Below are 27,222 nucleotides of genomic sequence, written 5' to 3'. Positions count from 1 at the left end.
GGGCTATCTACAAGATGCTGAAACCCCCGCCATTGCATGGAAAAACTTAGGCAGAGTGTTCGAGGTGAACACCAAGGCCAGGAAGCTTCAACTAAAGTCGGAGCTAAATCAAGTTAAGAGGAACAACCTCTCCATCAATGATTATGCTTTGAAGATCAAGAGTATCATTGAGGCTCTTGGATCTATTAAAGTCTCAGTGGAAGACGATGACATTGTCCGTGCATGCTTGGATGGTCTAGGAGATGAGTATGTACATTTTAGGTCTTCCATGAATACAAGAGACGACATCCCCGTGTTCCAAGATTTGATTTCTATGCTTATTCTTGAGGAGAAGAACCTTGACACATCTTCTTCTCATGGCAGAAATAATTCTGAACAGGCCTTCTATTCTAACTCCAACAGAGGTAGAGGTAGAGGTCGTGGTCGAGGCCCAAGGGGTTGTAGGGGCCAATTTTTAGAAGGTCAATCAAATCAAAACAATACAGGTGGCAGGGGAAACCAGTCTCAAGGCAGGAGGAGTCAAAGAGGTCGTGGTGTAGGATCAAGCAGGCAGCAACATACTCCAGATAGCAGAGAATGTTGGTTGTGGTGAAAGAGGTCACATGTCACGTGACTGTCCAAAGGGAAAAGCAAGTGGAAAGAGAGAACAAGGCAACTATGCATCTACTAGCAGAGATGCAGATGACAGCAAAAACAAGCGCATGTTTATTATGCAGCATGTAATGAATACAATGACTACAGAGAATTCCACCCAAGATGATGTTTGGTATGTGGATTCAGGTGCCTCTAATCACATGACGTCTCGTGGAGAGTGGTTTCGAGATATGCGCAAACCAGATGTGTCAGGCTATGTGCAGACAGGAGATGACACAGCTCACCCCATTGCTCATGTAGGGGACATACCTCTAAATACGAAGAGTGGAAAATCAAAGTACTTAGCGGATGTACTTCATGTCCCAAACATTACAAAGAATCTTGTTTCTGTTGGACAAATGGTTGAGCAGGGTTTGCAGGTTCGCTTCAATCCAAATGGCTGTTATGTAGAAGATTTCCAGAATGGTTGTAAGCTAATCACAGAGGACAAATGTGTGGACAGAATGTTTACGTTGAATGTAGACATGCCTGAGGTAAAAGCTGCATTATTTGCACAAGGCACAGGTGTTGTGGCTGATGTTGACATTTGGCACAAACGCATTGGCCATGTCAATGAGCAGAGATTGCGCAGCATGCAATCAAAACAGATTGTAAAAGGTTTGCCCAAATTCAAGGTGGATGGTATGCATAAAGTGTGTGCAGCATGCCAGTTTGGAAAACAATCAAAGGGCTCATTTCCACATGAGCGCAATGTATGTAAAAAGCCACTTGAGGTGGTGCACACAGATGTTTGAGGTCCAACCGATACTGCAAGTATACATGGTTGTAGGTATTATGTCTCTTTCATTGATGGCCATACAAGAAAAGTATGGGTCTACTTCATGCGTAACAAAAGTGAAGTGTTTGGTCACTTTCAAGACTTCAAAGTCATGATTGAGAAGGAGACAGATATGCAAATCAAGACATTGAGGTCAGATGGAGAGGGAGAGTACTTCTCCAATGATTTTTCAGATTTTCTGCGAATGCATGGTATACGCAGGCAGTTTACATATAGATATACTCCATAGTAGAATGGGGTCGCAGAAAGGAAAAACAGGCACATTGCAGAGGTTTCACGTGCATTGATGAATGAGAAGAACATGCCTCATCATTTCTGGGCTGAAGCTGTAAATACAACTGTGTACATTATGAACAGGACACCTACAGCTGCGATGATCAAGACATTGAGGTCAGATGGAGGGGGAGAGTACTTCTCCAATGATTTTTCAGATTTTCTGCGAATGCATGGTGTACGCAGGCAGTTTACATGCAGATATACTCCATAGCAGAATGGGGTCGCAGAAAGGAAAAACAGGCACATTGCAGAGGTTGCACGTGCATTGATGAATGAGAAGAACATGCCTCATCATTTCTGGGCTGAAGCTGTAAATACAGCTGTGTACATTATGAACAGGACACCTATAGCTGCGGTGCATGATGTAACACCTTAGGAAAAGTTTACATGTACAAAGCGTGATTTGGCACACTTGAAAGTGTTTGGCTGCATAGCTTACGTGCATGTACCGGATGAGTTGCGTAGGAAATTGGATCCTAAAGCAGAGAAATGTATTCTTGTGGGATATTCCCTTGAACAAAAGGGGTACAGGTGCTACAATCCTACTACACAAGAATTACGAGTGAGCAGAGATGTAATCTTTGATGAGATGAGCAGTTGGTACAGTAATGCATATGGCACTATTGGGGCTGATGTAAAAGATGATGTGGTTGTACAAAATGTGAGGCCACAGTCACAGGTTTTGAGTGGACCACAAGAGTCCTCTTCTCGTGGCTCTGTTGAGAAACCATGGAATGGTAGACTACGTACGCAGGTTACTCCACCAACAGGTACAGGGAATGTATCACGAAAAGGAAAGGAAAATGTTGATGAACCTCCCTTTATGGCTGATGCATCATCAAGTTTTTCACATGTAGAGATGGATTCAGATGGTTCTGAACAAAGTCTTGATGAAGAATTTGGAATTCCGGCTATCAGGACACCTGGTGTAAGAAAAGTACAAGAAGATGCTAGAGGGCAAAGGAGTGACGCAGGACCACGCAGATCTAATAGAGTCAAAAATCCAGTTCAGAAATTGACTTATGATGGGTATCGAGCGCATCACCAAGCCTACATGGCTAAGGTGATACAGGATGTGGAGCCCACATGTTTTGAGGATGCAGTTGAAAATGTGCATTGGGATGATGCAATGAATGAAGAGATGGCTGCATTGGAAGCAAATGACACATGGGAGTTTGTGCCATTGCCAAGTGGCAAGAAAGCTATTGGTTGTAAATGGGTGTATAAAACCAAGCATAAGGCTGATGGTAACATTGAGCGTCACAAGGCAAGGTTGGTCGCAAAAGGTTATACACAGACGTATGACATAGACTATGAGGAGACCTTTGCTTCAGTGGCAAAGATGACGACTGTGAGAGCTGTCATAGCAGTGGCTGCATCTAGAGGATGGATTATGCATCAAATGGATGTAAAGAATGCCTTCTTGAATGGTGAGTTGCAAGAGGAAGTGTATATGGATCAGCCACCTGGTTATGTCGATCCAGGTTACCCAGATTATGTATGCATACTTCTCAAAGCTTTGTATGGTTTGAAGCAGGGCTCTAGAGCATGGTATGATAGGATTGCCAAGTATCTTGTCAGTATTGGTTTTAGGAGAGCTCATGCCGATCATTCACTCTATGTACGTGAGAGTGATGTGGGGATTGTGGTCATTACCATATATGTAGATGACCTTATTATTGTTGGTGACAATGCTATGGAGATTGACCATGTGAAGGGTCTTCTCAAACAGGAGTTTGAAATGAAAGATTTAAGCGAGTTGCGCTACTTTCTTGGCATTGAGGTGATCAGGACTCCAGAGAGTGTATGGCTATCACAGAGACAGTATGCTTTGGACATGTTGTCAAAGTATGGTATGGCTGATTGTAAGCCAATTTCTATTCCCTTGGATGTGAATGCAAAGCTGAGTGCAGAGAAGGGTGATGTTGTTGAGGATGTCAACATGTACAGGAAGATTGTGGGTAGTCTAATCTACTTGACTATCACGAGGCCAGACTTGAGCTACACAGTAGGCTTGGAGAGTCAGTTCATGCAGCTTCCGAGGAAGCCACATTTGGATGGAGTACGACGCACACTTAGGTATGTGCAAGGTACTCTTGACTACGCATTGTTCTATGCAGCAGATGCACCATTAGCATTGTATGGGTATACAGATGCAGATTGGACAGGTAGCATTGTTGATAGGAGATCTACGAGTGGCTTCATGTTCTCTTTTGGGAGTGCTGTTGTTACTTGGAGCAGCAAAAAGCAACCTATGGTTGCTTTATCGAGCACAGAGGCAGAGTACAGAGGTGCAGCAGTTGCGGCGTGCGAGGTAGCTTGGCTACGCACATTACTTGAGGACTTGGGAGTGCAGGTGGACCAATAGATTTTCATCCATTGTGACAACCTCAGCAACATGCAGTTGGCTAGGAACCCAGTGTTCCATGTGAGGACCAAACACATAGAGGTCCATTACCACTACGTTCGAGAGCAAGTGTTGGCGGGCGACATCGACTTGGTCTACGTCAGCACAGAGGAGCAGATAGCGGATATCTTTATCAAGGCCCTCGGAGCTGAGAAGCTTCGACGTTTCCAGACTATGCTTGGACTCTGCGACATACAGAGCTCGAGGGGGAGTGTTGAGATGTCGAGCTCTACACCTTGAGCTGGCATCCACTACGCGTCTTGGCCGCTTACGGCATTTACTCACTGGCGCGTTAGATGACCGACACAGAGGATCTCTGCCAATGATTCTACAGTTGGACTACACTTATAGTGCCAGCCTAGTACGCTTCTAACGAGTTCACACTTAGTGACCGCATGTACATATGTACTACTTTTCAGCGTTAGCACTTAGTCATTTTGTACTCTCTTTTCTGTGAAGAAGAAGAAGAAGCTTTCCATCTCTGTGTGCTTTGTGCTTGTCTTGTGTAGCTCTCTTGCATCCTCATTCTTTACAGTTATGGTGTTCAACACCACAGCACAGTGGGTCAGGAGGTCAGCACCCACATTTACATATGGCCAAGAGACTGTGGAGTACACAGATGCACATACCTATTCTGGGGTAGTTTTCAGTGGACCGGTGTTTTCACTGAGGAGAGCATCAGAGACTAGACTGACGAGAGCCTACGCATCCTTGGGAGGACTGGAGAGGATGTGTTTGTAGATTCAAGTTCAGGAACCACGAACAAAGCTCTGGCTTTTTGACACTCTAGAGAATTCAACTACGCTCTACGAAGTTTAGGTATGGGGACCCTCAGTAGACCATCATGGGAGATCTTGCAACACAGATGAATGGAGATATATAGAGAGGCCCCTCAGTAGACCATCATGGGAGATCTGGCAGCACAAATGGATGGAGATATATGGAGAGGCCTTTCGTCTCTCTGATTGCTCGGATGATTCCGACAAGGACAGGAGCCTGGTGCTGCTTTCGGACGATGAAGAAGAAGCAAAGATGGGCACAGGCCTCTTGAGGAAGCTTCAGCCTAGAAGGTCCATTCACTCAATGGATTTCTCTAGATTCACCCGTCTGCATTCTAGTATTGCTGGCAGTCCTCCCCAACAGAATTACACTTCTCTGATCTCCATTTTCGACGCGCAATTGAAATTGAACATCACCAACGCCAAGTGGCTGATTTCTATTCCCTCGCTGGCATCCGCCAACTCAACCTTGTGTTTGAGCAAGTAGACCTCCTCAATTTCGACAATGACAAACTTCGTGATGCTTACATAGCTTTGCAAGCATGGAAAAGGCTTTATCTTCTCCCACCCGTCCAATGTGACTGCTAGTTGGGTCAGCTCGGATGTATGTATGTATGTACGAGGGTGTGTTTTGCGCACCCGCACTGGATGATCCCTGACATGAAATGGTAGCAGGGATGGCTAATTGCCTGAGGAGCTTCGCTTGATCAAAGACCTTGCTCTCATTCATCTCAATTCTAATAATACATTGGCTTGCGGGCAGCCCTCAGTGAAGACCCATTTGGACTCCCTGCAGCTCGAGGCTTCGAGGCTGCTTGTACTCCCCCTATCTCCATGCCCTCATCTGATCCCACTCGAACTCCTGCAGCTCGAGATCTGCCTGCACCTGTTGCTGAAGCTTGCGTGGACCTTGTGCTGCCAGGTGGCACTACCAGAGGCAATAGCTGGTCGCAAGGACACCAGGTTGGCAAGGAAGAGGAATGCACAGCCAGGTTGGCATGGAAGAGGCGCACACGGCTTGAGGTGAGCACCATGTAGGCAACCCCCGTGGCAACATGTAGGCAACGAGGATATCTTCACGATCTCGAGAATTCACTAAAGCAATCTATTCACTGATTTTCCTAGAAAACCTATCCCATCCAACCAATGAAATAAATGACCACTAACTTCATGCACCAATCAGAAAGTAATCAATTCCAAAAATAAAATATTAAAATGATCTCTCTTTTTTCATTAGCAAAAAGGGGAGGCATCACTAAGGCATTACCCCTTTGAAGCAGGTTCAAAAAGGTCATGGAACAAGGTGAAGGTTCACAAAGCCTAAAGAAAAGGAAGTGGCATGGAAGGGTCTCATTTACAAACTTCAAAAAAAAGAAAAGAGTTGGTATTAAAAAACAAACAAGGGACAAGGAAGACATGAACGCACGATGCCTTAGATAAAGGGACCCATTCACACACTTAGAATAAGCCAAACAAAACTTTGTACTCCTCTTGAGGTATGCTTTAGCATGCCAACAAAAAATGTTCTCACTGTGCAGAACACATTTGGTTCTTGTCCACCACTTCCACAATTATACTGCATGGTATGTGTCGCCCACACATGATTAGGTTTGGTACACTCACTATGCAACCACCTCTCATTCCTACACCAGTAGAGGATATTGCACAATGCATTGGCATCATGGTACTGTGTTTGACAGCTTGAACCACCATACAAATTCGATCTGCTCTTCCAACTCATCATGCTCTGGAGCAGAGACGTTGCAATACTTCACGATTGCCCAACATCCTTGGGCAAAGGTCAAGCTGCAGCTTTTGGGTGTTGTTATCTCTTACTCTCTAGTTTTCTCTTTTGTCTTGGAGCTCTAGTTTTCTCTTTTGTCTTGGAGCTTGGTGGATACATGGAGATCATCCTACATTTGGACATTCTCATGTTGCCGGGGCACTTTGTACTCTCTTTGGGAGAGGTTTATACTTCAAGTTCTCAGTTTTTTGCCATTCCATGGCTCCTTTCCATACATCATCTGTCTCTTTCAGACTTGCTTCCTTGAGCTCTTTGACGCAGTCTTTGGCCACTCTCTCAGATGTATCCAGACGTTTCCAATGCATAGCTTTTACCAAGTGCTACTCGCTTGGCCATTATCCTAGTCTTGTACCGCCAACTACATTTCGCCATCTTTTAAATATAGTTGCCCCTTTAGTATCATAAATACAGCCCTGTTTTTCCTCCAGCACAAGGCTTCCTATCTGGTCATGTGACTACTATAACAGGTCAATACCAACCAATTTCTTGGCCAAAAGCTACACAAGCTCACCCTAATCGAAGCACATACACCAAGCAAACTGTGTGATGAGTACTTGATAGATTACAGCAATCAAATCCAGTTGGAAAATGATACAATTACTCAATACAAATAATTCAGATTTTTCCCGTATTATGTTCTAGCACAGAACTTCTGCACAAATATGCACAATATATCTTTTCAGGACAGCTTATTGAGTTTGTAGCCATCCACAAAAGAAACAGAATTGAACCCTAGATTGCCCGAGTTCAGCAAATGTCACCTGCAAATAGGCAAAGTCTGTACTGTTAATACAAAAAGTGTGAACTCTTCACAGAATACAGACGTCCTCCCTCCCGTGTGCAGTGTTTGTTCTTCATTCAGTTTGAAAGAGGAAAGACTTACCAGATGCTGACTCTGTTGTTGCAGAAATCATGTGTGCACTTGCACTTGATGAGACTAGAATTGGTAGGTTAGAACCCAATTGCCACGAGATGGAGCTTAACAAGGGAGTCCGTTCACATGAATTTGTTTCGCTACCATTGTTATGTACATCCCGCTTGCATATTGGACAAAAAGGCTTGCGATTTAGCCAGTTATCAATGCATGGCACATGGAAACCTGCCAAAAAGCCTTGCATTTAAACTCGGATTTAAGAGAGAACTAGGAGTATGTTTTGTAAATAGAGAAGTGTGGTTCTGACTTCAAATAATCTCTGATGACCCTTGACAATACAGCCCATCCTGAAAACCCCATACACATTAGTTCTGTAAAACATACAAAGGCCTCTACAAAGACATATTTTAATAAAATCACCCCCCCCCACCCCCCAATAAGGTCAGAGAAGTCTGAACTTACTAATTAGAAGATGACAGAGCTTGTGAAGTGACTGGACACACACACACACACACACACACACACACACACACACACACACACACACACTATACACCTAAGCTCTCTCTCCTCATGAATGTGATAAGTATGGCCTCTTAACAGTGTGCTCCCTTGACCATGGTAAGAACACAATCAACTCTCACAACGGAACCTCGACGCGACTCCCTAACGCAGATGCCAAAGCTCCACCTAAATTACACTGAACAGCAGAAGAATTTAGCAGCCTCTTAATGTGATGACGTAATTGATGCAAGCTATCATATAGCCTACAGGTCTCTTTCTTTGACTTTCCGCTATTGCTCCATTGTATCTCTTTCATCCTGTTGTGCACTATATAGCATAATATCAGAGCACAAATAGCTGCCTCTGCATCAGCCCTTTCAACCACCAGCTTTTGCAACGGCTCCTGCGCCAAGAGCGGCATTTTTTGCATCTCACCTTCCAGATGGCTTCCAAGCTAATTTGTTAATTTTGCTTTAGTATTGTGGCCCTAGGCTGTGGGTTGGTTGCTCACCACAACATGCAGGAGCTAGAGCATGCCAGGTATTAAATCATGTTTCTTTTCACAATTTCCTTTGGCCAGCAAGTTTTCATAGGAAAGTGACGAATACTTTTCACAAGACAGAGCATAACCTACACACACACACACACACACACACACACACACATGGTGAAGTCAAAATTCCAACAATTCCAGCTAATTTCTAACCAGCCCAGAGTGCAATCTTCCGCACCGTAACAATGAAACACGTTTCAACAAGTTCAGAGGGTGAAACACTTGAAGCAATGAAATGTTTTGCTTTGGTCAAGTCAAATAAATGTTGTTATGCCTAAGGCAAGTAACCATCCACTCTAACTTTCTCAAGGTTTCAAGGCTTTCCAAAATCATTGTGCTAGCACTGTTTCTTAGTGAAACATGTTTCAAGGATAAGAAGTTTCAGCATTGAAAAGTCACGCATCCCATAAAGCCCGTAGATTGCAAGTACATCCTAAACTACTGAATATTCCCCAGTCTTGCCCTTTCCAAGTTTTAAGTAAAACTAACATCTTGCTCGGTTGAAGCAGTACACCCATTTTCTGTCATGAGTCTCGTGTAAAACAATGATAGAACAACTTCCATAAACTTGATTCAGCAATATCCTTTTATCGGGCAAGTCAATGCTGACAAGTCTATGGAATGCATAAACATCCTTCTGAGAAGGGGAAAACTTGGCTTACCGTGTTTACATGGCAGAATCCGAAGTTTGTCTCCAGTGACATACTCTTCCAGGCAAATCGCACAAGTCTCAGAAGTTATGGCATCCTTTTGATCGAAAGCTATTATTGGTAGAGCTTTTATCTCATCGGGACTTAATCTAGGAGGCTCTTGCAGCAGGCGCAAACTCGCCCGTCTAAGCCGTTGCCTTCGCACGAACAAGAAGGTAGATAGAACAGCAGAAAATGTAAGCAGAGAGATCGATGAGACAGCCAACACTGACCAAGCACTAGTCTCAAGGGCAGGAAGCATGTAGAGCCTGACATCTTTGTCATTCACAAACTGTGACAAGACATAGCCAGCCTCCTTTGATACAAAAACTGCGGGTATCTCAATGCCAAATCCATTTCCAGACACTGGTAAAAGTCAGAAAAAAAAACACCATTAACCACCGGAACAAAGGCAGCAACATGAAGCAAATACAATGCCAACATAAGGATGAGAAATCACTGCATTCATTCAGCTGGAACAGCCTGAAGGCAACAAGCATTCCCTTGTTAAAATCAAATTCACTAAAGACCATCTTTGATGTTTGGATAGATTCTGGTAATAAAATCCAGATTTCTATTTCGATTACTGACTATCCAATCTTTGCCAAGCTCACTAATAACTCAGTATTGCCAAATGTCCTTAAATGATCATTCCCAGCCCAATTGCCATGCCTTATAATTCCAAAAGCAAAAATCTGCTACTACAAATCTACATACCTGAGTAGGTTATCACAACAGGATAATAACATGAAGTCCACAAACAGATTACACCAACTTCATGAAACGCCATAGCTTTCGATAACTAATTGAGCCATTTAAAGTAGGAAGTGATAGATGTAAATAAGTTGACAAATTATTAGATTGAAACTATCACCAGAAAAATGGCTGGGCAATCCATTCACAGACGACACAGTGTTAGCAAACAACGCAAAATCAAGTAGCAATGATCCTACATCTATGGAATAACATCTATGTTCTTGAACCTATAAACTCAAACACAACAATCAGGTTCCTTCACATAGACCCTAAAAAGATAAGGCAAGAATGCGTAGGAAAAAGCACGCGTGAATGCAAAGGAAAAAAGACTGAAGAATGCTCAGAGAACTTACTTGTCACCAAATCATGGCTATCTTCATTGTCATATACAATGGCAGCTGCATAGCCAGCATCCTGGGCATATTGTACTTTAGAGACAAAATTACAATCGCCACGTTCTATGAGAACAAACACAGGATAACTGGATAGTTTCGCAGCAACCGCTTCAAGAGGCATACAAGCATTAGAAGGGCTTGCTGAAGACAATACTCCCACAATTCCAGTTCCAGATATTCTGCGAGCTGCCAACATAGAAACTCAGTATGAAAAGAAACAGTTTGGTTGCCATGAGCAGATTAGCTCAGACCTTCTGCAAGACTCATAATAGGTGCGTAAAAAACATCAAAATAGAATCAGCTGTGTCTCAATTCACAGGCAGCAAAACCTTCATAAGATAAGAAAAGTCTGAACTTACGAATTATAGGAGAGGCAAAAATACAAAAACAAGGACACAAGAAAACAGATAAAGGAAAAACTAAATCACTTAATTTGTTACTGAACAAAACTGGATAAAAACAAGCCATTATTCGCTTAAAGTTATTTTAGAAAAGGCAAAAGCAAAATAAGTTAAATAAGCTTACCTGAGTAAAACTTGAAACAAGAACTCAACTATAAACAAACAAGAATAAGATATCACAAAGACTTCATCCTAGAATTCAAACTCCACACGACAACTTCTAAAAGAACAAAATCGTAAATCCTAACATAAGCTAAAGACTAGAATTGAATACTACTTCGTACCTATCACAAAGAAGCAAAACAAATACTTCAAAGTTGAAAACATGACAACATGCAACCTTAACTTCGCTTCTTGTCCAAACAGGAAGAATAAGATCACCTTTATCATGCATAGCCTCGACAACAGCTATGACATCCCTACTCACATCATCAACGCCCAAGAGTAGGTGCAGGTTTGTATAGAATTCTAAAGAATTCTAGAACCAAGGACACTGTCCAAAACTCAAGCAATTTATGTCAAACAGCGTCCACTCAGTAAATACATGCGAGAGAAGACTTTGAAACTTGAACAGGACAGTGCTTTCGACAACCACAAGAATTTCAAAGCCATGCACAGGCCCGCTCAAAGCCCAATGCAGAAGAGGTAAATGTAATTAGATTGTGAAAATTGTATGCTGAAAACACAAAAGAACAGAACAACAAATTGAATAGTTGACGGTACCATCTTTCTACCAGCCATAGAAGAACAACATGACAGATTGAATATTTTCTGGTAACAGCTTTATATCAGCCACAAATAACCAAGAAGGAAGGGGAAAATAAAACAAAATTAACATATATATACCTCTGTAAGGTTCCATCCTTTACTAAATAGAAATAAACGACAAGGGAAGAGCAAATAAGAGAGTGCAAACAAAATCAACACATATCTTTGTAAGGTCCAAAAAGTAAAGACTTTCAACACATTGAGAGAGGCTAAAACACTCACACAATAATCAAAGTCAAGACACAAAAACAAGATAATAAACAAGAAAACAAAGGGCACTAAATAATGAGTTAGATAAAGAGATAAACCAAGGACTGAACTCAAATTTGTATGAGAAAATAACAACACCCTTCAAACCTTGCAAACAATGAGGTTATGTATAGGATTCTTAACTCTTTTGACCATAACATTTTATCAATTCCCCGTCATTGAAAGTCCCCACCTGCTTAGCTTCTTACACTACCAAATTCAAAGAGTTACCTAAGGGGAGAGGCTAGAGGATGAAAGTGTAAAGCAGAGGGTACCGGTAGGTGCGTGTCGCGATGTAGTGCAGGATTGGGGCAAGAAGCAGGAGGCACGGCGCAGCAGAGAGAAAACGCTAGGGATCGAAGCAGGAGAGAGAGAGAGAGAGAGAGAGAGAGAGAGAGAGAGCTGGTACGATTTGAGGAAACCTCACATTAGTGAGTTTGTGGGTTTTTCCACTTTTATTATAAGTGACTTTAAAAATTGGTCCAGGTTCAATGTGAACTCGACATTGAACCTGGACAAAGTATAAAATGTACATTAAAGTACAACACTGGGGTCATTTAGGGCTTTTAACCCAACAACCTCCCACTTAAAGGCATAAATGACGCCTTTAAGTTAACCAACTCCCACCAGCTATATGCAATGCTCATGTTGAGCCCTAGAAAGACTCTTGGTGAGAACATCTGCAAGGTTATCCTTTGTATGGATCTTAGTCAGGGTGACTAGACCATCCTCCAATACCTGACGTATGAAGTGGTACCGCACATCTATGTGTTGGTACGCGCTTGAAACATGGCATTTTTAGCTAAGTAGACAGCACTCTGGCTATCACAACCCAACACGGGTGTATGAGTTGGCATGCCAAGTTTTTGCCTTTTGCATCAACCCTCTTTAGAGAGGAAAGCACATCAATACCCTTTTGGCTCGTATGGCCAAGTCTCTTATGCCACAATTCCTTGTGTGAAGCAACTTCAGCAACAGCAACAAACTTGCCAGGCAAAGCTTTGCATCGTAGATAGTACAAAGTACCTCTTTTAGACCCTTTTGTAGCAAGCATAGAGCCCTTAAGCAACTTCCATGAACCCCCAGCAAAAATGGTCGTATAACCATGTGCATCTAACTAGCCAACAGATAGTAAACTTTTCTTAATGCCTGGTACAAACCTGACATCATTCAACACAAGCTCTTGACCATTGTTAAGAGCTAAACACCTAGTACCCATTCCCTCAATATTGCAAGAAAAATTATCACCAAGGTACACCTTGCCATAATTGCATGCAGCATATGTAGCAAAACACTCCAAAGATGGAGTCACATGGAATGAAGCACCAGAATCCACTATCCAAGACTGGGATAGGTCATCATTAGCACTAAGCAATGCATCAATGACATCTTTCTTCGAGATAAGCATGTCTTCTACATTAGCTATCACCAAATCTGAAAGGCATGAAGCCGCAACCAAAATTTCCTCGACGTCTGACAACTCCTCAATGACCACACTAGAGGATACATTTGCATTCTCAGCATCCCTGGAGGAATCACCTACTGATTTTTCCCCTTTCTTCTCATCTTTCTTCTTCTTTTCTTGCGTTTTCCTCTTCCTTTCCTGCTCTTCCTTAAAACACTTGCAATCGGGTTTCTTGTAACCCTTTCTGCCACATTGATAACAAGTGACATCCTTATCCTTTGTCTTGCTCTTACTTCTATTTTGAGTCTTGCTGCCCGCATCACGCTTTTGATTTCTACCTCTTGCATTGTAAGAAAAACTGCCACCTTCCCCACTAGTGTAACAGACTTGGACACTCCAAGTCGAGATTCTACCGCGACACCACAAGAATTCACTTCAAAACAGTCCACATTTTACAATTGATTCGACACTGGCCCGGCGGAGTTCCGTGCCTAGAGATATTGGCCCCAAAGACCGGCTTCCCTTTCGGTATTTCTTTTTGTATTAATTTGTTGCAAAAGTACAAGTGAGTCGGAGGCTCTCACTCTCAGACTCTGCGTCCAGATGCTCTCAGAAGTGGGAGGCCTGCCCACTTATTTAAAGGTTTACAAGGGATGCCATAAGCAGAGCCCAAAAGCTTCAAAATCAAAAGCTTTTAAAAATAAAGCAAAAGAACTCTTTCTCTCTCTCTCTGATTCTCTTGCGTAAATAAAGCAAGCCAATTTTGCATAGCCAAAAAAGAGCTCCAAAATCTGCCACGCAAAAGCTGCCACGTCACTGTACGGATCTCCGTGATCTGCGCCGCAATTTACGGACCTGTCCGTACGGTGCAACCACATCATCACTCCAGCGGAGCTGCCACGTCACTATACGGATCTCCGTGATCTGCGCCGCAATTTGTGGACCTGGTCATACGGTGCAGCCACGTCATCGCTCCAGTGGATCTGCCACGTCAGCATTTGTGGCCAAGGGAGGGTGTATGTGAGTGTGTTGGGCAGCCATGTATGTGTACAAGGTAGCCACTGGGTAGCCACGTCGCCAATTTGTGACATACCCCCTCTTGAAAACATTGTAATCGCCCTCGATTACGCCTGCAAAACGGACAGAAGCCACAAACTGTCTCAACAGACACTGACTGTTAGTACCGACGCACTAGGAACACACATCTAGCACGTGTACCAATCGACAGTCACATCACACGACATCACAGGACATCACATGACAAATCACATTCAACATTCATTCGAATCTCAGACCATGATTTATCGACAATGCAATTAGCAATCGCATCTAGATCCACTGAGGACCTCATAGATGTCCGATTGACTAATCCCTATTGCAACCATGTCTATCGAGATCATTCAGACCAAAATATTGCAGTCATTTCGTTTATCAGTTCTTGCACTTAATTAAGTCAAGAACAAATCAATATCATATTATCCGGAATTTCATTTCATAAAGTCATACAGCAGAATACTGTCAACTCTCAGTATCCCTAAAGCTCAAAGAGACATTAGTGACTAGTATTCAAAAATCGAGGCATCTGTTGACAAAGGAGCGGAGTAACTCTCCTCTTGTGCAAACCCATTGCACCACATATCTGGCCAAGCTGAATTCGAGATTCCATTTGGAATAGACTATGCTAAACCAAAAGCTTCAAGGTAAAGTTTCACAATCTGCGAAGTATCTGCTAGGTCCTCCTCCTCCATCATCAATGCAGGATAGTTCTTGAATTTAACCAAGAACCGCCTTCTCACTTTACCCTTAATCTTTCTGTACTTATGTGCCAATATCTGTTCTGGAACAAGGATCTCCTCGTTTTCTTCCAGTTCAGGTTGCCCATCAGGCTCCCCATCTTCGGACACATCACCTTTAAAAGGCTTCAAGAGACTCACATGAAAAGCATTGTGAATCCTCCAAGTTTCGGGCAGCTTCAGTCAGAAGGAGATATCACTTATCTTTTCAGAGATCTGGAAAGATCCGTAGTATCGCATACTGAGCTTTGGAAAAAGCATCTCCTTTCCCTTTTTCTTTCTCACGCGTACCCGGAATTTACATCAGGAAGGGGGCATGTTAACCACCAGCGTCCACTTCTAGTAGTCGTGGGCCGGGCTTGTCGGTCCAATAAAAAAAGGGTAAGAGTGATCGCCGATGAGAGGCGCACTCTAACTGTAACATTCAAGGGTTAGTTGGCTAAGCATGGGCGCCCAAGTGTGAATGGGCGAGCTCATATAAAAGTCACCTAAACACTCATTCTCTCATTTGTGCAATTGAAGAGTGCTCTTTCTCCATCTCCATCTTCTTCATCATCTCCTTGTGTGTGTGTGTGTGTGTGTGTGTGAGAGAGAGAGAGAGAGTGTGTGTGATTGAGCATTGCGATAGCACGACGACGGCGAGGCGGTTGAGCGCGGCACGACGGTAGCTCCCTCTTCTTCGCGGAGAGGAATCCTCCACGAAGGCGAGCATAAGGCGGTGAATGACACACCCTTGCTCTCTTGAGCTTGCTAGATTAATCTAGTTGTGTGCTTGCAACCATTTGTGGCTCGCACACAGTGTACGGCAAGTCCCTTGCTTTGACACGTGCGACAGATACGCACATTTTTTGCACTGCGTTCTGTTACCCAAAGCTTCAATGGTCCTCAAAATGGTCAATTTTTACGTAGACGTGAGGCTAAAATAAGTAAGTCCAAAGGGTGACTGAGGCCTGAGCCTAGGCTTGGACTTTGGCTTGGGCTTAAGGAATGTTCTCGATCCCGGTCCTTCTTTTTAAATAAATTTCTTATTAAAAAAATTAAATTTTTATTTATTTCTATTTTTTATTTTTGGAGGATAAGGTCGCCGCGATCGCGCCACACACGCGCACGCACACACCTAACCTATCTACTTGCAACTAACGGAGCTACTGTTACACACTGTTTAACACAGTACTACAACAACTAATTAACGAACAGATCTACTTATTGCACCTTACAGATCTAACATTATAGATCTAAGATCTAACATTATAGATCTAATACTTTAAATCTAACACCTTATCAACAGAAAACACTACATTGGAGCAAAAAAATCTAACACCTTATTAACAGAAAACAGTACACTACAGCAAAAACAAAGTTCACAAATCCTTCTCAACAGCCACACACCTTCTTTCTCTACCTTTCCTACATTTGCACTCAAGAGAGCAAGGGTGTGTCACTCACCACCCTACGCTCGCCTTCGTGGAGGATTCCTCGCCGCGAAGAAGAGGGAGCTACCGCCATGCCGTGCTCAATCGCCTCGCCGCCACCGTGTCGTCGCAATGCTCTCTCTCTCTCTCTCTCTCTCTCTCTCTCTCTCTCTCTCTCTCTCTCTCTCTCTCTCTCTCTCTCTCTCATACACACACACACAAGGAGATGAAGAAGAAGATGCAGATGGAGCAAGAGCACTCTTCAATTGCACAAATGAGAGAATGAGTGAGTTTTAGGTTTAGGTGACTTTTATATGAGCTCTTCCATTCACACTTGGGTGCCCATGCTTAGCCAACTAACCCTTGAATGTTCGAGTTAGAGTGCACCTCTCATCGGCGATCACTCTTACCCTTTTCCTATTGGACCAACGAGCCTGGCCCATGACTACTAGAAGTGGACACCCGTGGTGAACATGATTGTTAACTACCGGCGTCCACTTCTAGTAGTCATGGGCCAGGCTCGATCATGTTAACCACCGGCGTCCACTTCTAGTAGTCATAGGCCGGGCTCGTTGGTCCAATAGGAAAAGGGTAAGAGTGATCGCCGATGAGAGGCGCACTCTAATTGGAACATTCAAGGCTTAGTTGGCTAAGCATCAGCGTCCAAGTGTGAATGGGCTAGCTCATATAAAAGTCATCTAAACCTAAAAATCACTCACTCTCTCATTTGTGCAATTGAAGAGTGCTCTTGCTCCATCTTCATCTCCTTGTGTGTGTGTGTGTATATGCGTGAGAGAGAGAGAGAGAGTGTGTGATCGAACATTGCGACGGCACGACGGCGGCAAGGCGATTGAGCGCAGCACGGCGGTAGCTCCCTCTTCTTCGCGGCGAGGAATCCTCCACGAAGGCGAGCGTAGGGCGGTGAGTCACACACCCTTGCTCTCTTGAGCTTGCTAGATTAATCTGGTCGTGTGCTGTGAAGGGAATCCTTGATAGTGGCGTTGGGGTTAGCATTGTAACTAAAAATTGCTGGGAAACTATGGGAAGACCTCACCTTGGGACAAAAACCACAGTAGTAAAGATGGCCAATGGGTCTATTGTGAAACCTATTGGAATGCTAGAAGATCTCAAGATCAAGGTCTTTGGACATAAAATAAGAAATACCTTCATTGTTATGGATTTCTCCAAGCACACTATGGCATCTGAGATGATCTTAGGACGTCTTTTCATGAGGGAAGCAAAACTGGTGCATGAATGGTCTAAAAACCATGTCTACTTGCAGTTCCAAGGTTAGGTCATTCGAGTGGATATTGTAACTGGTCGAGCACATCCTCTAGGAAACAGGTTTATAATTGATCATAGATCTGACACCACAGTTCACTCGGCCCCATTGCAGTATTGTTACACATGTAAAGTGGACACTAATCTTGGGGAAGATTCTCCTTATATGGATGTACTACCTGGGATGACGGAGTCGGACAATGTGGATTGGGTCCACTTAGCACCAACCATAGACACTTGGGGAAACAAGGTGACGACCTGGGTAACACCTGAGGGGGATGAAACGCCACCACTCGTACCCTTAAACATGCTAGAAGCAATGCATGTAGCTTCTGATGACCTACAAGATGAAGGTTTGACTGGCATTGGAACCAGTAGCGTCTCACAAGACTATAGCCCCAAACGATTTGGGGTCAGAATCATCAACTGAGATTGACTCTGAGGACGAAGAATCTGAGTTGAATCTTAGTGCAAATGTAGGGACAAACCATTCAGGGCCCAGTGGTACCCTAAATGACAATCTATCCAAGGGAGCGGAAGACACAAGTAGGGATTCATCTAGTGACTCTTCACTAGAGATCGGTCGTAATCGAAAATTAGACAAGAAGAGTAAGAGATATAAGAGGCGACGATATCGAGCAAATATGCGTGTTAAAATAAATGAAAAGAAATCTACAACAGAATGGCTTAATTATATAGGGACATGTGATGCTCATCAGAAGTTGGTAGATAACCGGGGTGAATACCTTCAAAGCGTTATGTGGTGTAGTCCACAACCCATTGACATCGCACAGCTAGAGGCTACAAAGAAGCCAAAGTTGAGCCGTACCGTAAGGAGACGACAAAATCGAAAGTTAGCTCAACAACAAAAGGAATCGGAAGTGAAATCACAGTCCACAGAACAGGACCCCACAGACTTATACCCTGCACCTGAACATTTCAAATCCTACACCACAGAGGAATGTAAGGTTGTGTATACAAAGGCTCAAAGAAAACCTATCGATGCAAACAATAGAGTTTATGACGGTACAGCGATAGTTAAGTAAATAGAGTTAGCAGACCCAGGAGAAGAGTCCAAATCTGTTTTCATTGCCCAAGATCTGACAGAGACTGGGGAGTGTGTACTTAAAGAACTTCTCAAGGAATTCAGGGATATATTTGCTTGGACATATCATGATATGAAAGGTGTTCCACCTTCCGTGGTGCAAAACACAATCCCCATGAATAGCATGGCTAAACCAGTTCAGCAACGACCCTACCCAATGAATCCTAAATATGCAAAGATCATTCAAGATGAGATTGAAAAGCTTGTGAAATGCGGATTCATATACCCTGTTGAGCACTCAGAATGGGTTTCTCCGTTAGTGATTGTGCCAAAGAAGAATGGGAAACTCAAAGTATACATGGATCTCAAGAAGGTCAATGCCGCCACTAGGAGGGACCATTACCCCCTGTCATATTCAGAACATGTGCTTGAAAGAGTTGCAGAAAAGGAAGCTTATAGCTTTTTAGATGGGTACTCGGGATACAATCAAATCACAATTGCACTAGAGGACCAAGCTAAAACGGATTTTATAACCGAATTTGGAGTGTTCGCATTTCGTGTTATGGCTTTTGGCTTATCCAATGCCCCTGCTACCTTTCAAAGATTAATAAACACTGCTTTTAGAAAATATTTGAGGGAGTTTTGCAAGTTTTGTGAAGCTTTCTTAGATGACCTTTGTGTTTATTCTTCTTGGAAAGCACATCTATCATGTTTACGAAAAGTGTTTAAAAAGTGCAGATTGTATCACATCTCCTTAAACCCTTTTAAATGTTAATTTTGGGTTAAACATGGAGTCATTTTAGGACATATAGTGTCCAAAAATGAGATTTCCACAGATGAGATTTCTCACTAAAAGAACGGAAGGCTCTTCCTTCCGTAAGTAAAAGGAACCCTTGAGCACGTTCGGAGCACTCATCTTGAGCAAAGTTCAACATTCACTTCCGCTACACCTTACAGCAGTCAAATGTAATATCGATTGGGAGATCGGGAGTATCACGACACAAAAACCAACTCATGGCCTTACGGCTCAAAGAGTAACACCTGAAATCTCACCTCTTCATAACACAAAAAACAACAAAATATTGCCAATCCAAAAAGTCACAACATCCTTGCCAGTAGCACAACCCTCTAAAGCTTCAACTTTCATGGCTACGATAGAAAACGCTACATCAAAGGCTCCTCGTGATCTGACCAAGGATACATACCAATGGGTCCCCAAGGTATCGTTATCGGACCCCCCTCTAAAGCTTCAACTTCCATTGTCACAAAGTGATGACGTGGCGGACAGCAGAAACCCTAATTTTTGTCAAAAACCCTAAAATTCCTATAAACCCTAATTTCTGCCAAAAACCCTAATTTTTGAAAATCGCGGAGACGGAGTATTAAAAATAAATAAATAAATAAAATAAATGGGAAATTTTGAGCGACGCAAATCTCAACTTTTCGCTTTGATTTGGGAGAAAGAAAAAGAGAACTTGCTTTTTACTGACTCTCATTGAGAGAGAGAGAGAATCTGCTTTTGCTTTCAAGTTTTTGGGGCTCTGCTTTTGGGCATCCCTTGTAACCTTTAAATTAGTGGTGAGGGCCTCACTTCTCAAAGCATCTGGACGCAGAGTTTGAGAGTGAAACCCTAACCGCTCTCTTGTACTTTGATGATTGATTAATATAAAAAGAAATACCGAAAGGGGCGCCAGTGTTTGGGGCCAATATCTCTAGGCACGGAACTCCGCCAAGCCAGTGCAAATCTATTGTGATCTGTGAATTGTTTTGAAGTGGTTATTCGGTGCTATCGCGATTGATTCTTGACTTGGAGTGTCCAAGTCTGTTACAGTGGTATCAGAGCACGGCCGATTTCTCTTCTACGGGAAATTCGATCTCCGAAAATTTTTTTCCACGGCACCTATGGCTTCAGGCAATGATCAGTCGCCTCCCTCTGCATCTGGAGATGCGGGCTGGGATCACAATGAAGATTCAGACAGAGAGTATGGCCCGCCTTGGCCTACTCAGGCGGAGCGGCGAGAGATGGAGCGTCGCCAGTTGATCGGCGATGCAACAAAGATGATGCTCAATTTTACCAAGGACCCGAAGATGGCAAAATATATGAACTAGACCTCTTTGGAAGAGGTACAGATGGAGTGGCAGAGAACCACAACACCACTCCCGAAACCCGCTCTCAAGAAACCTTCTGCCTCCAAGAAAATATACGGAGAAGGAACTGGAGAACGTGGTTGATGCACGGATTGCTCAGCTTTTTGACGCGCAAAAGAAAGTCAAAAAGTACGGCAAAAAGCAGAAGAAAAGCACTAACTTTCCAGGGTTATTTGGGTTGTCAGTCGACTTTTGACAAGGCAAAGAAACAAAAGAAGCGTGTTCGATTTGAAGGAGTACCCAGTTCTTCTTCTTCTTCTTCTTCTTCTTCTTCTTCTTACAGTTCTTCTAGCTCTTTAGATTCGAGCGAAGAAGACAGAAAAGGTAAAAAAGCGAAGCAAGAAACAAAGCTTCGGAAAGGCAAGAAAAAGGCAAAGAAGGCTACATCTCGCCCAGAGACTGACAGTTCTACCGAGGACTCGTCTACAGACAGCTCAGATTCCGATGACGGAAAGTTTTATGCGAACAAGAAGAATTTTTACAAAGCCAACCAGTATGACTTTCTCGAAGATAAAAGCAAGAAAGTCCGAGAGTTTAAGGAAGGTGGCCACTCGATCAAGTTTCAAGATACTCAGATGCTTCGAAGGCTTTGTCTTTTATACAGCAGTTTGACATTGCTTTCGCGGGAGGACGTTATTCAAAGCACTCCAAGATTCGGAGAGCTGCCTCTTACTTTAAGGGGAATGCTCGTACTTGGTGGTCCACGCTTCTTTTAAACAAGACTGCGCCAGTTACATGGCTGAAATTTAAGAGGCTTTTTATTTCTTCTTGGTTGATGCAAGAGTTTGAACGAGATATACGAGCTACTTGGAACCATCTTCAGATGACCAAGAGCGATACAGTAAATACATACTGTGAAAGATTATGGAGCTCTTTCTACCCGCCTCTTCATTCAAGAAGATCTTGTTCAGAGAACAGATTGAACGGTTTACCTTGGGTCTACCTACAGAGATCCGAGATCATTGCTTGGAACAGAAGTCAGCTTCTATTCAGGAGTTGATGAGTCATGCGAAGGGGGGCTTTGCCATTCACTCTGGCAGTCTGACCTACCCCACAGATGAGACCATGACACAACGAGCCGAACAGACTTCTGGGAATGAAAGTAGAAAGAAAAAAGAGCAACCAAGAGAAAAATGATGCACGACCCAAGCTTACTCCTGAGGAGAGAGCTCTCTTCATCAGAGAGGGGAAGAGCTTTGGATGCGGGGAACATAGACATATCTCCGCGAAGTGCCCTAAAAAGGCACAGAAAGAACAGAATGATAAGAACAACGACGGGCCTGAGAGTTCGAGAGCAGCTAAGGAATGTGGCAGAAAAGGCAGATAGAAAAGCAGAATTGGTGCCACATGGCGTGGGACCTGAACCGAATTAAATGAATGGAAGTACAAACTTTGCCGCTTTTGGGGCAAAGTGAAGGATCAAGAAGCTCTTTTGAAGGAGCCAAGGCCAACTTCTTTTCACGTGGAATTGGCGGCTCGATTTGGAAATAGCCCAACAGACTGACGCCACAGGCGGTGGTAGTTCGACTGGCACACGAATGGGATGTTGCCATTACACCGAGCATTGGCAAACTTTGTTTGCAATGACAGGGGTGTTCAGGGCACGCGAGTGACGTTCTACTCAAGATCCCTTGGTACCACAAGAACTATGCCGTGGTTGACTACCAGGCCGAGAAAGCGACTTTGATAAATGAAGGGCTTAGAGAATACTTGATGAACTTCAGTTTCTTACTTATTCTTTTGGGAGAGAACTGAACGATGGATAAAGGTTGAATATGTTTTGACCTGATCAAACGAACGCCAAGATTTTTCTCCACACTCATGCCGATTGCTTTTCAGAGGGCCTGAAGATCAAACCATTGATCTGATACCTGGAAGCACGCCACCGAATCGGCCACCTTATAGTGTGAGCCGAGTACAGAATGAAAAGATTATGAACCCAGTGAAAGACCTCTTGGAAAAGGGTCTTGTCCAGCCCAGTACTTCACCGTATTGCTCTCCAGTGTTGTTGGTTTTTGAAGAAAGACGGATCTTGGAGAATGTGCATCGATTATAGCACTCTCAACGAAATCGCCATCAAGAACAAATTTATGATTCCTAGGATCGATGATATACTCGACAAGTTACAGGGATCCTCGTGCTTTAGCAGGATTGACTTGAAGAGTGGATATCATCAGATCAGGATAGCGCCAGGAGATGTCGACAAGACATCTTTTCGGACGACTCTTGGGTTATTTGAGTTTTTGGTGATGCCTTTTGGCTTAACCAATGCTCCTGCGACATTTAACCGGATAATGGACAGGATTTTTCGAGAGTACAGGCTATTTGTTGGCACTTTCTTTGACGACATCATTGTTTTCTCCAAGAATGAGGCAGAACACAGAGATCATCTGCTTCATGTCTTTCAGGCATTACAAGATCACACATTAGTGATTAATGCTAAGAAAAGTGAATTTTTCCTACCAGAGATACACTTTTTGGGACACATTGTGTCAACAGCAGGAGTGCAAATGGACCCGGCCAAGATAGAGACTATCTGTGATTGGCCCGATTTGAGGAATGTCCATGAAGTTAGAAGCTTCTTGGGACTCTGTTCGTACTATAGGCGGTTCATACGAAAGTTTGCAGAGGTTGCTTCTCCTGTGCATACCTTGACACAGAAAGGAGTACCTTTTTCGTGGGGACCCACAGAGGTAACTGCCTTTCGGACATTGAAAGAGAAATTGACTACGGGACCTATTTTGACTTTGCCGGACTTGCAGAAGTCATTTGAAGTATATTGTGATGCTTGTGGTCGTAGTCTGGGTGCGGTCTTGATGCAAGAAGGCCATGTCATAGCTTACGAGAGCCGTTTGTTCTCTAGGCCGGAGATGATAGCACAGATCTATGAGAAAGAGCTTTTGGCGGTTATCCATGCTCTTTCTTAGTGGCGGCATTACCTACTCGGAGCGGATTTCATTGTCTTTACAAACCATCAGAGTTTGCGCTACTTCTTGTCACAAAAGCAGCTTTCGGAAAAGCAGATGCGGTGGGTGAACATCTTGTCACCGTTCCACTTCGAGATTGTCCATGTGCAGGGACAGAAGCATGTGGTGGCAGATGCTTTGTCTCGGAAACCGTTGGTTCTGGCTATTTCCGCGATACATCATAGGAGCTTCGAGGATATGGTCGATCAGTGTGCCACAGATACAGATTTTGCAGATATTTTCACACGGATACGGGATGGGGAGACAGTAGCTGGATACTCCCTTCGGGAAGGCTACTTGATGAAAAAGACTATGTTGTGCGTTACACAGCCGTTGAGGGTTATGACTGATTGCCACTGTCCACCTTTTACGGGTCACCGCGGCATTGCTACCACCATGAAAGGGGTAGAGAGATATATCTTTTGGCGGAGACTCAAGAAGGATGCGGAAGAGTTTGTGCGCAGTTGCTTGGTATGCCAGAAGGTCAAGTTTGACAGGCATAAAGCACAGGGATTGTTACAGCCTTTACCCATACCCACCCGCCCCTGGGAAAATATTGAAATGGATTTCATTTTTTGATCTCCCGAGAACACAGAATGATCGCGATGATTTTCCGATTACATGGCACGTCTGATACGATTATCTCCGACAGAGACCCCAGATTTATGAGTTTGTTTTGGAAGGCAATTTGGGAGAACATTGGCACGCAGTTGCAGTTCTCGTCATCGTTCCACTTGCAGATTGACGGGCAATTTGAGATTGCCAATTCAGTGATTTTAGATTTATTGAAGTCTTGTATCTCGGATCAAAAGACTCAATGGGAAAAGAACCTATCTTTGGTGGAATTTGCCTACAGTAACACGATACACTCTTCGACGGGGAAGACGCCATGTGAGATTGTTGAAAGTGCTGCGAAGGTTCCATCCTTCCTGAGCACGAAAGATTAGAAATTTGAAGCGGATGAATATTCGCGAGATTTGGATACGGCTTTTGTCAAGGTTCATGAGACTTTGCAGGAGTCTCAAGAACGACAGAAAAAGGCAACGGATCGCCATCGTCGCGACTTGAAACTGAAGGAGGATGATTGGGTGCTCTTACTTTTGAGAAGGCACGCCTAAGAAAGAAAAAGGGAAAGGAGAGGCTTTTTCCAAAGCTTAGTATGTGATACTACGGACCTTTCCAGATTAAGGAAAAGATGAATGATATCTCCTTCCGATTGGAACTGCCAGATACTTGGAGGATTCATAATGCATTGCATGTGAGTCTCTTGAACCCTGTTAAGGGTGATGTGCCTGATGATGGGGAGCCTGATGAGCAACCCGCAATGGAAGAAAACAAGGAGATCCTTGTTCCTGAACAGATTTTGGCACATAATGATACGAAGAAAGGTAAAGTCTGAAGGCGGTTCTTGGTTTAGTTCAAGAACTTTCCTGCATTTGATGCGAAGTGGATGGAGGAGGAGGACCTAGCAGATACTCCTCGGATTGTGAAACTTTACCTCGATGTTTTGGTTTAGCATAGTCTACTCCAAATGTAACCCAGAATTCAGCTTGGCCGGAGATCTGGTGCAGTGGGATGCACAAGAGGGGAGTCACTCCGCTCCCTTGTCAACAGATGCCTTGATTTTGATACTAAAGTCACTGATGTCTCTTTGAGCTTCAGGGATACTGAGAGCTGACAGTATTCTGTTGGATGACTTTATGAAATGGAATTCCTGATAATGATACTGATTTGTTCTTGACTTCTTTTGAGTGCAGGAACTGATAGCCGAAATGACTGCAGCATTTTGGTCTGATTAATCTCGAATAGACATGGTTGCAATAGGGGTTAGTCAATCGGACATCGATGAGGTCCTGATTGGACCTAGATGTGATTGCTAGCTACATTGCCGATAAATCATGGTCTAAGATCCGAATGAATGTTGAATGTCATGTGATGTTCTGTGATGTCTGGTGATGTCCTGTGATGTCTGGTGATGTCCTGTGATGTCGTGTGATGTGACTGTCGATTTTGTACATGTGCTAGATGCGTGTTCCTAGTACGTAGGTACTAACAGTCAGTGTTTGCTAAGACGGTTTATGGCTTTTGTCAGTTTTCCAGGCGTAATCGCGGTCGATTACAATTCTTTCAAGAGGGGGGTATGTCACAAAGTGATGACGTGGCGGACAGCAAAAACCCTAATTTCTGCCAAAAACCCTAATTTCCGGAAATCGCGAAGGCGGAATATTAAAAATAAAATAAATAAATTTTGGAAAATTTTGAGCGACGCAAATCTCAGCTTTTCGCTTTGATTTAGGAGAAAGAAAGAGAAAAAGAGAACTCGCTTTTTACTAACTCTCATTGAGAGAGAGAGAGAGAATCTGCTTTTGCTTTCAAGCTTTTGGGGCTCTGCTTTTGGGCATCCCTTGTAACCTTTAAATTAGTGGTGAGGGCCTCACTTCTCAAAGCATCTGGACGCAGAGTTTGAGAGTGAAACCCTAACCGCTCTCTTGTACTTTGATGATTGATTAATATAAAAAGAAATACCGAAAGGGGCGCCAGTGTTTGGGGCCAATATCTCTAGGCACGGAACTCCGCCGAGCCAGTGCAAATCTATTGTGATCTGTGAATTGTTTTGAAGTGGTTATTTGGTGCTGTCGTGATTGATTCTTGACTTGGAGTGTCCAAGTCTGTTACATCCATGGCTACGACAGACAGTGCTACATCAAAGGCTCCACGTGATCTGACCAAGGGTACATATCAATGGGTCCCCAAGGTATCGTTATCGGACCCCCATCGTTATCGGACCCCCCTATGGTTCAAGTTAATTCGCAAAGGAAGCCTCGAAGGAAGGCGTCCACTCAGGTTAGGAAGGTGAAAACCAAATCATGTTGGATTCCCAAACAACTATTAGAAGCCCAAGGCTACTATGATGGAATGATTGAATTTGGGTACCTAAACGTAAATCGTGTTCTTTCCTATCCACTACGAAACCATGTGAGTCAAGCCTTGTAATTCCAAAGCCGATGGAAGATCATGGGAAGGGAAAGATCACAGAATGCTACACACTATTCCATAGCTAGTTTGGGTTCCAAGGCAAAACCAATCTATTTGGCATAGCTCAGGAAAGGGGGAGTTCCATAAAGCTTCTAGCTCCTCATGTAATGCATCCATAGAGGTAAAAGCTTCTACACAACCTCCACCTATCATAGGCAGCATCCATGAAGCTACAAAAGATTCGACGCCTCCCATCGGTCTGCGGGTGGAAAGATGACGAGAACTGCAACCGCGTGCCAATGTTCTCCC

At 43.5% G+C, this 27,222-nt stretch overlaps 1 protein-coding gene across 1 annotated transcript in view; it reads right to left on the bottom strand.

The window, feature by feature from the left end:
* Positions 1 to 7,235: 7,235 nt before the first annotated feature.
* The window catches only part of LOC147434216 (receptor homology region, transmembrane domain- and RING domain-containing protein 2-like), a 29,384-nt gene continuing 9,397 nt past the window's right edge, over positions 7,236 to 27,222 (bottom strand). The window contains exons 2-5 of the mRNA XM_086490778.1: positions 10,428 to 10,655; positions 9,292 to 9,684; positions 7,582 to 7,797; positions 7,236 to 7,459 (exon numbers count right to left, since the gene is read on the bottom strand). Of these exons, the coding sequence (XP_086346904.1) occupies positions 7,446 to 7,459; positions 7,582 to 7,797; positions 9,292 to 9,684; positions 10,428 to 10,655 (851 nt within the window). The 3' untranslated portion in view covers positions 7,236 to 7,445. The remainder of the gene's footprint in view (positions 7,460 to 7,581; positions 7,798 to 9,291; positions 9,685 to 10,427; positions 10,656 to 27,222) is intronic.

The sequence above is a fragment of the Adiantum capillus-veneris genome, chromosome 19, assembly GCF_014529385.1.
Source record: "Adiantum capillus-veneris isolate H3 chromosome 19, ASM1452938v2, whole genome shotgun sequence".
NCBI classification, from domain to species: domain Eukaryota; kingdom Viridiplantae; phylum Streptophyta; class Polypodiopsida; order Polypodiales; family Pteridaceae; genus Adiantum; species Adiantum capillus-veneris.
This window is presented reverse-complemented; position numbering and strand designations above follow the sequence as displayed.